At 43.5% G+C, this 13,759-nt stretch overlaps 1 protein-coding gene across 1 annotated transcript in view; it reads right to left on the reverse strand.

The window, feature by feature from the left end:
• Window positions 1-5,649, reverse strand: part of MCU (mitochondrial calcium uniporter) — a 165,659-nt gene extending 160,010 nt beyond the window's left edge. Inside the window, exon 1 of the mRNA XM_077454407.1 lies at window positions 5,485-5,649. Coding sequence (XP_077310533.1) covers window positions 5,485-5,595 — 111 coding nt within the window. The 5' untranslated portion in view covers window positions 5,596-5,649. The remainder of the gene's footprint in view (window positions 1-5,484) is intronic.
• Between the last annotated feature and the right edge of the window lie 8,110 nt (window positions 5,650-13,759).

Below are 13,759 nucleotides of genomic sequence, written 5' to 3' on the forward strand. Positions count from 1 at the left end.
TTATATAACATATAATGGGTAATACTTTACCATTTAATACAGTAGTCTATATTAGTTCAAGCTAGGCAATAAGAAGATTGAGTGGACTTCTGCCTAATTTATGCGACAAACAGGTGAGGAAACACATCCTTCTTTTAGCCTAGGCCAGTGATGGCGAACCTTGCCTCTCCAGATGTTTTGAAACCACATTTCTCATAATGCACCACTGCACTGCAGAGTACATGAGCATCATGGGAAATGTAGTTCCAAAACATCTGGGGTACCATGATTCACATTGTTGAGATATGACATGCGATTTGACATGTCAAATCGCACGGCAAATCTCAACGTGAACCTAGGTGGCTATTGCCAGCAATGGCACCATCCAAATCGGTGCAACACTGACTTTGCGGCACCGCACCGAGCAAAGGTAGTTTCTGTACTAATTTTGGAGACTTCGGGCGCAATTTCAATAGACATTTGCAGGAACTCTTTCAGATATTTCTAAAACTGCCCCAGAAGTCAGACTGACATGTGGGAGTGAAATCGTGCGAGTTCAGCTGAAGTCACACAATTTCAATCACGCAGTAGTGTGAACCTGGGCTTACTGTCCATTAGAAGAGGTTCCATCAGCATCTACAAACTAGAGAAAATCTCATCACTACTTGATGTGAACATGCACTTTTCAGCGGATTGAATAAGGGCCAGTTCACACTGGTGTGATGTCTGACATTGCATGCGATTTGCACTGCAGTGCTAATCACATGCAATATGTGCGAGGAAATTTCAGCCATACAGATCGTATGGTTGAATCAGCATTGCATTTGGGCCAAACTCATACAGGATCTTTTTTTGGTCCACAGCGGAATCCGATCTCATCGCCCATGCAATCCGATTCCTGTCCGAATTTGCATTTCGCACTGCGATGCGCAAACTGATTTGAGGGCGTCATTACCTTTCAATTGATACTGAGCAGTTTGCATAGGGCAGTGTGAACTGCCGCAGGGAGACATGCGCATTACCACGGTGGATTTACAGGGTTGCGGCACTGCTGCAGTGTGAACTAAGCCTAAAACGGGAGCTCTCAAAATCTAGTGGAGCTGTACATGGTAGCCAATCAGCTCCTATCTTAAGCTTGTTCAATTAAGCTTTGACAATAAGCCCTGGTTCATACCAGTGCAACTTGTCATGCGATTTGACAGTTGAAAATCGCTTGACTAAATATCACCCCATTTACAGCAATGGAACTAGTTAAACTGCTTGCGACTCAAGTCACAGCGACGTTTAAAAAATGTTCCTGTACTATTCTGCAATTTCATGGCAACTTGCATTGGCTTCTATTAAAAAGTCGTAATGAAATCGCACATCCAAAATTGCACTGATCTTCGGCTTTGACATTGTGCTGAAGTAGTGCAATTCCAAAGCCACACGGGTATGAACCAGAGTTACAATCTGGAAGCCAATTGGCTTCTATGCACAGCGGCACCAGATTTGGCATTCTACAGTTTTAGTAAATCTCCCCAAGTGTGTCTATCTTAGAAAAATACCCAAATAGCGCTCCATAATCCAAAACTCCTGTGCCAAAGACACAAAATGGTTCCCATCTCCAAGCAGAAAACATAAGGGCACAGATCATCAGGTCCAGATGTGCATATTTCTGAACAAGCCTCACTTTTTTTTATGGCTTCTTAGCCATCAAGTGAACCTGCCAGCAATAATACACATTTAATGGGACAGTCCTGCTGGTCTATTACTCAGCAAACCCTATTCTGTGCACTCCTCTGGTTTGTTATCACTTTGTTTCTAGGTTTCTAGTGGGTTGTGGGCAAATAGGATTGAAAATAATATATGCTGTAGCCCTGGGAGGCAACCTTGGCAACCCACGTGTACTGAAACTACAAGTCCCAGGAGACACTGGGAGACCTAAGCTAGTGGTGCGCCGAAATTAAAGTTTAAGCGTAGAAACCAAAAAATTCTCATGGCCAAAATCAAATTTTTTTTTAATAAATTGTATTTTAGTTGACTTTAATAGCATGGATGTAAATTAATTTCAATTTATTGTCTGCCTTTTGAAGCAGTGTTAATAAGGAATGAAGGAGGAGGGTTATATATAGGGTTGCACAGATACCTTTAACAGCGAGTACCGATAACTTTGTGGTGCAATTTGAGTACGTATAAAATGAATGAGCTTGAATTGCATTGCACAGAATTGTATGCAATTTGAACAGTGAAGTGGTGTGATTCCTGTGAATCGCATGCCATTTCCCACACCGTTCATGTGTGAACCCAGGCTGAAGTCACTTTGACATTGCACTGCATTACTGTTCAAAGCAAACGAATGTCACCAGCACACCAAGGATCTCCAGAGTGGGTCCTAAGCTTTATTCAGAGATCACATGGTTACAACAGATTGCAACGTTTCAGAGCCACACAGGACACCATCAGGCATGTGAACTGTTCAATTCACATGCGATTCGAGCCAATTCATTTTGTATTTGTAATTCATCGCCCTGCAAACGTATCTGTTTCAGGTATCAGAGCATTTGCACAAGTACGAGTATGTGTGCAAATGCTTAGTATCAGCACAGCCCTACATATAAAGCAGCCTTGGCGCATTAAGGGTCGCTTTCAATTTTCTAATCATGAGGGGGAATACAGAAGCTACCCTTACCTTTCCACTTATGAAAAGGCTAATTATCTGGCTGTTAGGCTCACCCTCTTGCATCAATACATTGAGTGACTGACCTGGTCAGGAATGTAGATAAAGATTTGTGGTCTTCGGCTTTCATGACCCACATAGGATTTACAAATCAATGACAAGTCAAAAATAACTAAAGCCAGAGCTTAAGCATGACAGCCAGGAAACTGACATTTTCAGAAAATAATCACTAGCATGCTCTGTATTGCTCACGTCCGGTTTTTATTCAGTTTGTAAAATTGACACTGTATGAATAGCTTTAGAACTTGGTGCTAAATTCTGACCAACACATTGCAGCAGGAGGATTATTAGTAATCTATATTCTATATATCAACAATCATCCGCTTTAAAATAAAGTGCCAAGTTCCATTAAGCAGCATGTTCTTGCCAACCTCTATCATATAGCCGCAGGTATATATTGCACAAGCTGCCCGTACTGACCTCCATCATCAGATAAATAGAACATTAATATAATATAAAAGTAAAAATATCCTGTTTAAACAAGCAGACTTGGTCTGTCATCCTTCCCTACCAAATCAGTAAGAAAAATAAATATAGCAAATAAAGAAACCATCATTTGAACAGGCAGAAAAAAATAAAAAATAAAGGAAGGAACTTAAGAGCGTATGGAGGGCAACCATCCTGGTCATGAAAATGTCATTTCCTGGACGCTGCAGCCAGCAACTCCATCAGCAACACACTAAATCTGCTCATTCACGGAAAGAAGTTTCCAAAAAGATGTTCCATATTAAAACTGTCATATTTTATTAATGAGATGCTTCTTACCAAAAATAGCACTGAAATGCAAGTCTGGCAGAGTACAGAATGAGAATTGCCAAAAGAAGAAACTGCAAGTACAATGTGGCCAGCGCCCGGCCTCTACCAGCCCTGCACCACGCGCCTGGCCTCTACCAGCCTTAGGCTACTTTCACACTGCTCCTTTTTTTTTTTTAGAAAAAAGGATATGCATATATAAAAATGCATATGTTTTCTCCATAATTTTTGCACATTTTTGCCATGTTCCCAGTGTGGAAACAAAAAAAAAAAAAATAAAAAGCAAGCAACGACTTTGCGTTTGATGAGTTTTTGTTGCATTTAATTTTGTGTTTTCTTTACCAAATTTTTGGGGGCGTTTTTAACCACAGGAAAAATAAATACATTTAAAATAATGCAGCAAGCAGAACTACGAAAAAACACAACGGACCCGCAAATGACCAGTGTGAAGATTTCCACAGGATTTAAGTGGTCATTTTAATTATGATAATTATTATTAGGCCTCATTCACACAGGACATTTTTTAAAAATACCAGAAAAAAAAACAGCCTTAAAAATAATGTGATGTTAGCTATGTTTCACCATTTTTTTTTTTTTCAGTAAAGATGCTCCCTATAATATAAAAATGCATAAAAATGTCAAAACGCAGCTAAAAGCTTGTTACAGCTCAACAGCCTCCGCTCATAGACGCACAAAGCCGACGTTCTTTACTACTGCCCCTAAACGCTTATGTGCGCGCACGAACACATATGCCAACGTCAATGGCCAGTTCACACACTGCTGCAAATTCCATTGCGAATTTGAGTCGTTACAATCGCTGAAAATTCGCAAGTCATTAAAATAACAGTTGCGCCATTCACATCAATGGGTTGCGAATCTAAGCTGTGAACAAAAAAAAGGGTCCTGTGTGAGTTTGAACTGTGTGCGAATAAATTCAATGCAATATTTGCCATAGAATCGCCAAAATAAACAATTTGCAAGGAAAAAAAATCGCAACGCAAATCGGATCAAATTCATATTGCAGCAGTGTGAAGCCCTAAGGGGCAAAAAACAAAACAAAAAAAAAAACATGAATATATATATATATATATATATATATATATATATATACATATACATACAGGCCTATACCTGTAACTGAACAGGCAATCATTACATTTTCTCCAATACAGCAGTGTGCAGTAACCAACCAATAGCATGATTTCATCACTCATGTTACACCAACATACTGTCACCTGCTCTCATTGGCTGGCCATGTGCCAATACTACACCAATGTACTGACATATACCAGCATAGCAGAGGGGAATGAGAAATACAAGCACTGTCTTTTCCAATGATCAGCCTGCTGTAACCTTGTATCCCAACACAATTGTGATAAAAGTAGCAGATATAACATAATGGTAGATCTGCTACTTTTATCACAATTGTGCTGGGATACAAGGTTACAGGAGGCTGATCATTGGAAAAGATACAGTGTATGTATGGTAGAGTCCATGCTGCAGGTCTGTATGTCCAGGGCAACACAGACAGATGTCAGGACAGGGAAGGAGGACATTGGCCATCAGATCTTTATTGGAGATGTATGGGGGACACCTGTATGGGAGGGCCAGTCCTACTTCCTTATTACATGGGGGGGTGACAGCCAGGACCCCCAGTGTTGGGAATGTTGGGTGCACACATTGATTAGAGGAGGACTGCAGTGGTGGAAATAACAGATCAGACTGCAGGGATCCCCCATGGCAGGGAGAAGGAGGGGAGGACTGGGGATCCCCACCAGCCCGGTATGTAGAAAGACTGCAGCATGTAAAGTTAGTAGCAGAGCAGGTCGGATGCAGCACATGGATGGACAGAACGAAGTGTCCTCAGCCAGGGAGGATCCCCTCCGAGTTACTAAAGCAACCGCTGCAGCACAAGCCGGGAGTTCCCTGGACACCCCGCCCCGGGGCGCCTCCCTCCTTGTCCTGACACAGCAGCCCGCACCGTCCTCTCCTCCCCGGCCCGGAGTCTCGGCTCCCCCCAGCTCGTCACTCACCGTCCTATCAGGCCGGTGCCTGCTACCTCCGAATCCGGGAGAGCGCGCCGCCAGCCCCCCTCCGCTCCTGGAGAGCAACAGCACCAGAGATCTACCTGCCGCGGCCGCCATCTCTCAACTGGAAGCGCTCCGGACCTGGGCGCGCAGCGGCGTTGGCTGGGGCGGAGCTAAAACACGCCGCTCAAAAGTGCCGGGGCCAATGAGCGGGGGGGCGCAGTGACAGGAGGGTGTGGCCCGAGAGGGAACCTCGCTCGAGAAGGTGTTGGGACTGTAGTGGAGTGGGCGGGGCTTGGGGGGAGAGTCTGTCATCGGGCGGACCCGCCCACCGGGGGATGTGCCTGGGGAGGCCGAGGATGGAGCTCATGTGAAGGGAGAAGGGGAGTGAGTGCAGAGCTGAGCGTAGAATGCCGAGTGACAGGGTCCCATGTATAATTCAAACTTCACTCTGCACCCATATCTCTGGGCAAAAGTGCCTTCTCATCATCCACAAGTGCAGTGTCCTTTCCTGCACAAGTAACCCTTGGGTGGCAAGGCTTCATAGAAATACACACACATATATATATATATATATATATATATATATATATATATATGTACACACACACACACACATATATATATATATATATATATATACTCTTATAAAATGTATCTAACATGATCTGTTTCCATAAGATTGTCAAATGGCAAAATAAATCTGATGACCTTTAAAGTGTTACTAAACCCACAACAGTAAAATCAGTCTGTACATGTAGTAATGCTTGTTATTATACTCGCTGTGGAACCTAAGGGGTTAATCCTCTGCATTGTGTAAAAAGGCTGTTTGACCTTGTCCTCTCTGATCCTCTCCTTCTTTCACTGTCCCTGATCTATCTCCGGATAAGACAGAGCCTTTTGGAGTCACTCTGCACATGCTCAGTTTGGTGTGTATTGCTAGAGAGTTTTTGTTTTGTTTTTCTTGGGTGCATGTGATCAGCACAGGGCCAATCAGCACTGTCCAGACAAAGGGTCAGGGGTCCTGCAGCCTCATAGGACAGTCAGAGGAGAACCAAAACTCCTGCTACAAGCTTTAACCAGATCTAGAAATCGCAAGACTGCAATATAACGCTGATGAAAAAAGGTATTTAGCACTTTATATTTACTAAAATAATCTAAATTGTAAGCTCTAACAAGCAGGGCCCCCCTGATTTCTCTTTTTTCCTCATGTTGTAAAGCGCTGTGAAAACTGTTGGAGCTATATAAATCCTGTATAATAATAATAATTGCACTTCCTGTTCTGTGTACTGTGGGAGACCAGATATAGTGAATGTAGAGTCCTGGGTTTAGTAAGACTTTAAAGCAACACTAAACTATTTCCTTATTCTCCAAAAATAATCCATACACACACTACCTGATGACCCTGTCATTTTTCATTCATTTGTTTCTTACTGTGTTTTTTTGCCTCCTTGTAATATTCTCCATGAGCTCCCGAACCTCTCCTTTTCCTATCACTTCTGTTTGGAACAAACAGTACATGATAATTGCAGTCATGTGCACTACTCTATGTACACTACAAATCGCATAGTCTCTGGTAATAGAGGGTATAGAGAATAGAGGACCATAGAGAAAGAATGTAGCCACTCTCTAAGAGGAAGTCAGTAGCAGAAAAAGAGGAATTTGAAAGAGGCAATAGAGCAGGGATCTGCAATTAGCGGACCTCCAGCTGTTGCAAAACTACAAGTCCCATCATGCATCTACCTTTGGGTGTCATGCTTGTGGCTGTCAGAGTCTTGCTATGCCTCATGGGATTTGTAGTTCTGCAACAGCTGGAGGTCCGCTAATTGCATATCCCTGCAATAGAGGGAACTTTGAGTTAAAGCAGTATTAAAGTATTACTAAACCTAGGACCCTGGATTCACTATATCTGGTCTCCCACAGTACACATAATATGGACATGCAATTATTTAAATAAATATAAACTACTAAATACCTTTTCTAATCAGCAGTATTTAGCAGGCTTGTTACTTCTATCAATGTCCAGACAAGCACTGGTTAAAGCTTGTAGAGGAGTTTTCATCCTCCTCTGACTGTCCTATGAGGCTGCATGACCCCTGACCCTCTGTCTGGACAGTGCTGATTGGCCCAGTGCCAATCACATGCAACCTCCCAAGATAAAAAAAAAACTCTCTAACAATACATACCAAACTGAGCACCCCAAGGCTCTGTACTATCAGGAGATTAAATGGGGTCTGCGTATACAGACTTATTTTACTGTTGTGGGTTTAGAAACACCTTAAATCCAAAAACAAAAAATGTATATGTAGCAGTTTAGCGATTCTTAAATGTGGTGGCTGCATTCATTTCCATTTTTAGGCTTTTTTTCCCTTTATTTTCAGCTGGTGATCTTGCCAGTGCAATACATGTTGTCCTAGAGTGCCTCTACTGTAAATTGAGCAGAAACAGCGACACCTTTTGACAGCAGCACTGTCATTCTGGAGAGATGTGTTTGTAGGCAGATGCAGTCTATTTTCTCCATTGCAGGTGGGGCTCACCAGTAGAAGCAATGCAAGAAGAGGAGTGGGTCAGGAGGAGTCTTGTTCATCTATGATCTCCTTGATCACAGAGAGGCAGCATCTGATTGGATGCTGGCATTCCATGTGACTTTGGTGGCCATCTTGGGTCAGGCCGAGTCTATTAAGGACTCTGGCTCCCGGGTTTGGTGCGCATTTTGTGTGTGGACAGAGTAGGGATAGTTCATCTATATGTCAGGGACAGTACTTGCCATCAGCTAGCGGTACATTTACTAGTAGGGAAACGCCATTCTACTGGAGATCTCTGTATTTGAGTGTGGACTGGCAGAGCCTCATACCACTCCTCAAGGCAGATGCTGTCGGAACACCTGTGACCTACCTCTGCTACTTATCACTGTACTTCCTGTGAGTATGCCTGGTTGGTCTTCCTGCCGGTCTTGCAACTGGGCTCTGAGTGTTTACTGCTGTCACACCATGTTGCACCTACCAACACTTTAAATGTATTAGCCGATTTTGATGAACATATTAAAGACTAGAGATGGGCCGAACACCGCCCTGTACAGTTTGCATCAGAACTCCAAAAGAGAGAAAAAGTTATGACCCAAATGGTGAAACCTATTAAAGTCTATTGGGACTCGAACTTGAAAAATCCCCATGTAGTTTAAAGGCTTATATGCAATTATATGTTATATGCAATTGACCATAAAAAGGGTATGGAGGTCCAGGTACTGCATGGGGGATAGGTATCAATGCAAACATTAAAACATTTTTTTTACAGGAGCATTGATTTTAATGCTGCTTAAAATGCAACAAAAAAATTAAAGATACCTTTAACTATATTGCCTGGGGGGGGGGTCCCCTTATTCTGCCTGTAAAGTGACGCATCAGTAGCATGTATAGAACCAACTGCAGCATAAATAAAATTTCTAAAGGAAACAAAATGCATGAAATAAATAAAATAAATAAATACATTTCCGGCAATACAATACCATTGCTAGCAATAGAAAAATGTTTGAAAAAGCAACTTGGGGTCCATTCCCCAGTCTATACCAGGCCCTTCGGGTCTGGTATTGATTTAAAGGGGAATCCCATGCCAAAATTAAAAAATAAAACGGTGTGGGGTCCCCCCCCCCCAAAATCCATAGCAGACCCTTATCTGAGCACAGAGCCTGGCAGGCCAGTAAAGGGGGGGACGGGGACGAGCTAGCGCTCCTCCCCTCCTGACCCATACCAGGCCACATGCCCTCAACATGGCACATTGTCCCCATGTTGATGGCATGTGGCCTGGTATGGTTCAGGAGGGGAGGAGCACTCATCGTTGTGGAGGCCTGCAGGTAGAGGGCTTTAAGAAGGGGGTCCCCAGATCCCGCCCCCCCCCCCTTCATGTGAATTAGAATAGGATATCCATTCACCAAAAAAGTGCCAAAAAGTAATAAAAGCACAGAGACAGTTTTTGACAATTTCTTTATTTAAAAAAAACAAAACAATGTCCAGCGATGTAAATCTATCGCCAGTTGCAATCCCCCTGCACTGCCTGGCCCGATCTATAGAATGAAGCAAGTGGGGCCGAGATTCCCCTGTGACATCAGGCAGCCAGCAGAGGGGAATCTTGGCCCCTCCTGCTTCTCTCCATAGATCGAGGCCAGGATCACGTGACCTCACAGCTGCAGTGTGAGAAACGGTATTTAGCCTTTTCATTTCTAACATTTACTCTTGTTAAAGTGGTTGTAAACCCTTACAACACACTTTGACCTACAGGTAAGCCTAGATTAAGGCTTACCTGTAAGTCCAAGAAATATCTCCTAAACTTACATGGTTTAGGAGATATTTGCCAAAAGACAGGTACCGCTGTCTACGGCGCATGCGCCATAGACAGCGGCGCGCAGGCGCACTGAGCGCGGCACCGTCAACGACGAAGATGCCGCACGTGTCAGCTCCCGTGCACATGCGTGGGAGTGATATCATCGCGGCTTTGCCGAATGACAGCGGCGGAGCAGCGAGACCCCACCGAGAAGATGGATGCGCCGGACTACAGGGGACAGCGGTGACATCGCTGGCTCCTGTGTCAGGTAAGTGACACATAATGGAATACTTTGCGATGCATAGTAGTCCATTATGCTTTACCTTTGGAGGGAATGAAAGAGGAAGTAAATTCATCAGGGTTTACTACCTCTTTAATGGCTGCATATCTGCATGGCATACATTGATATGTGCTGCATTATGCAGCTGAATAGAGGTGGGAGGGGCGGGGAGGAAAGCAATCTCATGATGACAGGGAGGGAGGGGGGAGAGACTGTCCGAGGAGAGAGCAGACCTGCAGATGACGAGGCACGTAAACTGACCACGGTAGTCAGGGCTCAGCAGCCATGATTATCCTGGTTAGCAGAGGCAGGGGGACACAGGAACTGGCAGGATTAACTAGGTTTATTACAAGTTAGGAAGAGAAGAAATGCACAGCACAAGCTCTGTGCTGTTATTCATGTCTTAAAAGAACAGGATCTTATTTTTTTTTAGGGTTACAAACACTTTAATTAACCACTTCCAGACTGCCCACCGTGTCGGTACTTTGACGTTAAATACCATTGTTATGGCAGCAGATGCCATAACCCCTCTTATTTTTCTCCACAGTGGGCGGTCCGCTTTAGGTTAAAAGTGGTCTCTGTGGCGGATTCGCTGCAAGATCACTTTTATGGGTGGCAGGAGAGGTGCCCACCCCCTCCCGTCACATCCCGGTGGTCTTACCGGATGCTGTTGGAAGCAACAGAGACAATCCAGTCCTCTGGCCTGATGGGCAGGAAGTTGAGTGATGGCCCCCACTCAGCTCTATGCCTTTGGAGCAACATCAAACATCACTTCCTCCCAACAGCATTAAATATTTTTTTTTTATTGAAAAGAAAAGCCTTTTTTTATTGTTGCTTTTAAGTGTAAATGCAACATCTGAGGTCTTTTTGACCACAGATCTCACATTAAAGAGGTCCTGTCATGCTTGTAATAGGAATAAAAGTGATCCAAATTTTTTTTTTAAAGAGACAAAAAAAAAGTAGAAGAAAAATATTTTTTTAAAAACACGCTGTCCCTTCGTGCTTGCGTGCAGAAGCTAAGGCATATGTAAGTTGTGCCCACATATGTAAACGGTGTTCAAACCACACATGTGAGGTATCGCCATGATCGTTAGGGTGAGAGCAATAATGCTAGCAAGAGGGCTCCTCTGTAACTCAAAACTAGTAACCTGTAGAAATTTTTAAACGTCGCTTATGGAGATTTTTAAGTGTCAAAATTTGTCGCTATTCCATGAGCGGGCGCAAATTTGAAGCATGACATGTTGGGTATCAATTTACTTGGCGTAACATTATCTTTCACAATATAGAAAAAAATTGGGCTAACTTGACTGTTTTCTTATTTTTTTATTCAAAAAGGTGTATTTTTTCCAAATAAAATTGCGCTTGTAATACTACTGCGGAAATACGGTGTGACAAAGTATTGCAACAACTGCCATTTTATTCTATAGGGTGTCTAAAAAATATATATAATGTTTGGGGGTTCTAAGTAATTTTCCAGCAAAAAAAAATGATTTTAACTTGCCAGTGCATGTTATCTCAGGTTGCTCTTTTATGTTAATACTGCATCGCAACCATGAGCCATGCATTTGGCTCACGGTTGCAGCACATCCCCATTTACTTGAATGCATTACATTTGGCGATAGTACTGCCTGCTGATCACAACAGATGGTATAATTTTGTTGCATTATGTGTACAGCCCTGAGCAGCTGCATCATGTTCTCTTTGGATGGGGCGCTGATATCATCCTAATCTGGGTATACCCCCATGCAGTGGCGGCTGGTGCTCAATATTTTGGGATGGGGGGTGACAAACCAAGCCAAGCCACGCACTCTAGCAAATATTGATTCGCAATTGGCACACAACTGGGTGGGCTCAGGGCACAGTGCTCTTTGCCCCGAGCCCAACCCTTTTTTGAAGCCAATTAGAGCCTCAGGCTGTAATCATGTGCGTAAAAAAAACACATTTGAATCCATGCGTCCGATGACCTGCATGCAGATTAGAGGCCGGGCACATGGATTAGGGGGGCAGCACCCCTGCTCCCTGTATGGACTGGCCACCACTCCTCCCATGCCACTAAAGTCTGTCTGAGGTCTGGAGGGGGAGGGAGGAGGAATTGTACAGAGTGTGACTGACTGATCTGGGGCAGGGTGGATGATTGTACTGGAGACAGACTGACCTGGGAGGGATAATTTTACTGAATTTGTGCCCCAGTACAGTCACATCCCCCCCCCCCCCCCCCCAGGTCATTCTGTGCCCCAGGAGAATCTTCTCCAGGTCAGTCTGTCCTCCCCAGTAAGGTATTACTGGGAAACTAAACAATGGTTAAAAAAACATTCTTTCCAAGTATTCCTAACTCAGAAAAGTATCTTTTCTCAGCCTCATCAAAATTTCCAAATATCCTTTTTTTTTGCTCTTGTTGCTACTGTAGCACCCTCTAGTGTGCTAAAATAGGTTTTGTTAGTATAACAAGTTTTTTTCTGGGTCAGCGTGAGTGACTCAGGGAGGGCTGGATGACTTACAGGCAGCATCTGCTAGAAACTTCCAGAAGAATGAGAGTGGAGGTGAGGAGGAGCTGTCTGGGCTGGTGACTGTTACAGTTGGGGAGGACTGAGAGGCAGCCTCAGAGGACTATGTGAAAGCAGTCTGAGATGAATGCAGAGTCAGCCTGGGAGGACTGTTTAGCCAAGAGGGCTGGAGAAAGGGGCAGCTGCAGCCAGGTGGGCTGGCAGTGCCTGAAGAGGTGGTACTGGGATCACTTGGATAACAACTGTCCCCGAGCCACCCCCCATCAAATCATTCCCTGTATTTATTACCTTTTTTTTTAGAATGTAAGCTCTATGAGCAGAGCCCTCCTTTCCCTTCTGTATTGAACTGTACTGTAATTGTGCTGTCCCCCCTCTAAATTATAGAATAGCTCCGTAAACTGTTAGCGCTATATAAATCGTGTATAATAATAATTATGTCCAGGACACACTATACATTGATTATGAGATTTCCCCATTTTAGTGACAATTTCCTGTGCCCTCCTAGAATCCACACTGAATATGGCAGTACTTTAAAAAAAATAGGCCACTAATTAGTTTTTTTCATCAACATTTTCTCAGATTTAAACTCATGACAAGCATATTTGCATTGATATTTCACTCATCCTATTTACATGAAGGCTGGGCATCAAACAGTGTATCCCAAGTATATGTGCCAGATACAAGGTGAAGTTATATAAACTTTGTGAGAGGGCCACAGGGTACAAATAATACTTCTCTGTTCATGAAGGGATAGATAACCAGCTGGAAATATTGTGTGGGACTTTATGTGATTCTATTCCATAAGGAATATTACCTTGATGTGGACAATACTAGTAGTGAAAAAAATATATTAGTATGTGGTCCATGGAGGTGCAGTGAGAGACAGGACTGGTGCCTGGTGGAAAGGCTGACAGTGAATGGGAACACTATATGTGCACAGAGTGATCAACGGGGCTCCTCCCAGTGTCACACAGGTGCAACGGGTGTTTGCTTTCCAAAATGTGGTAATTTTGTGGATGTCTCCTCTGTGCTAGTTCTCCAGGGCCTCCAAAAATGTGATAGGCTGTCAGGAAATTAGATGCATAATTTATGACCCTAGAAGGCCTGAATGTGCTCCTTGGATTTTGGGCCTTTCTGTGTCGCTAGGCTGTGAAAAAGTTTCATTAATGTGGTATCCCTA

The sequence above is a fragment of the Lithobates pipiens genome, unplaced genomic scaffold, assembly GCF_037356315.1.
Source record: "Lithobates pipiens isolate NorthernLeopardFrog02 unplaced genomic scaffold, aLitPip1_a1.2 Scaffold_25, whole genome shotgun sequence".
Classification (NCBI taxonomy): Eukaryota; Metazoa; Chordata; class Amphibia; order Anura; family Ranidae; genus Lithobates; species Lithobates pipiens.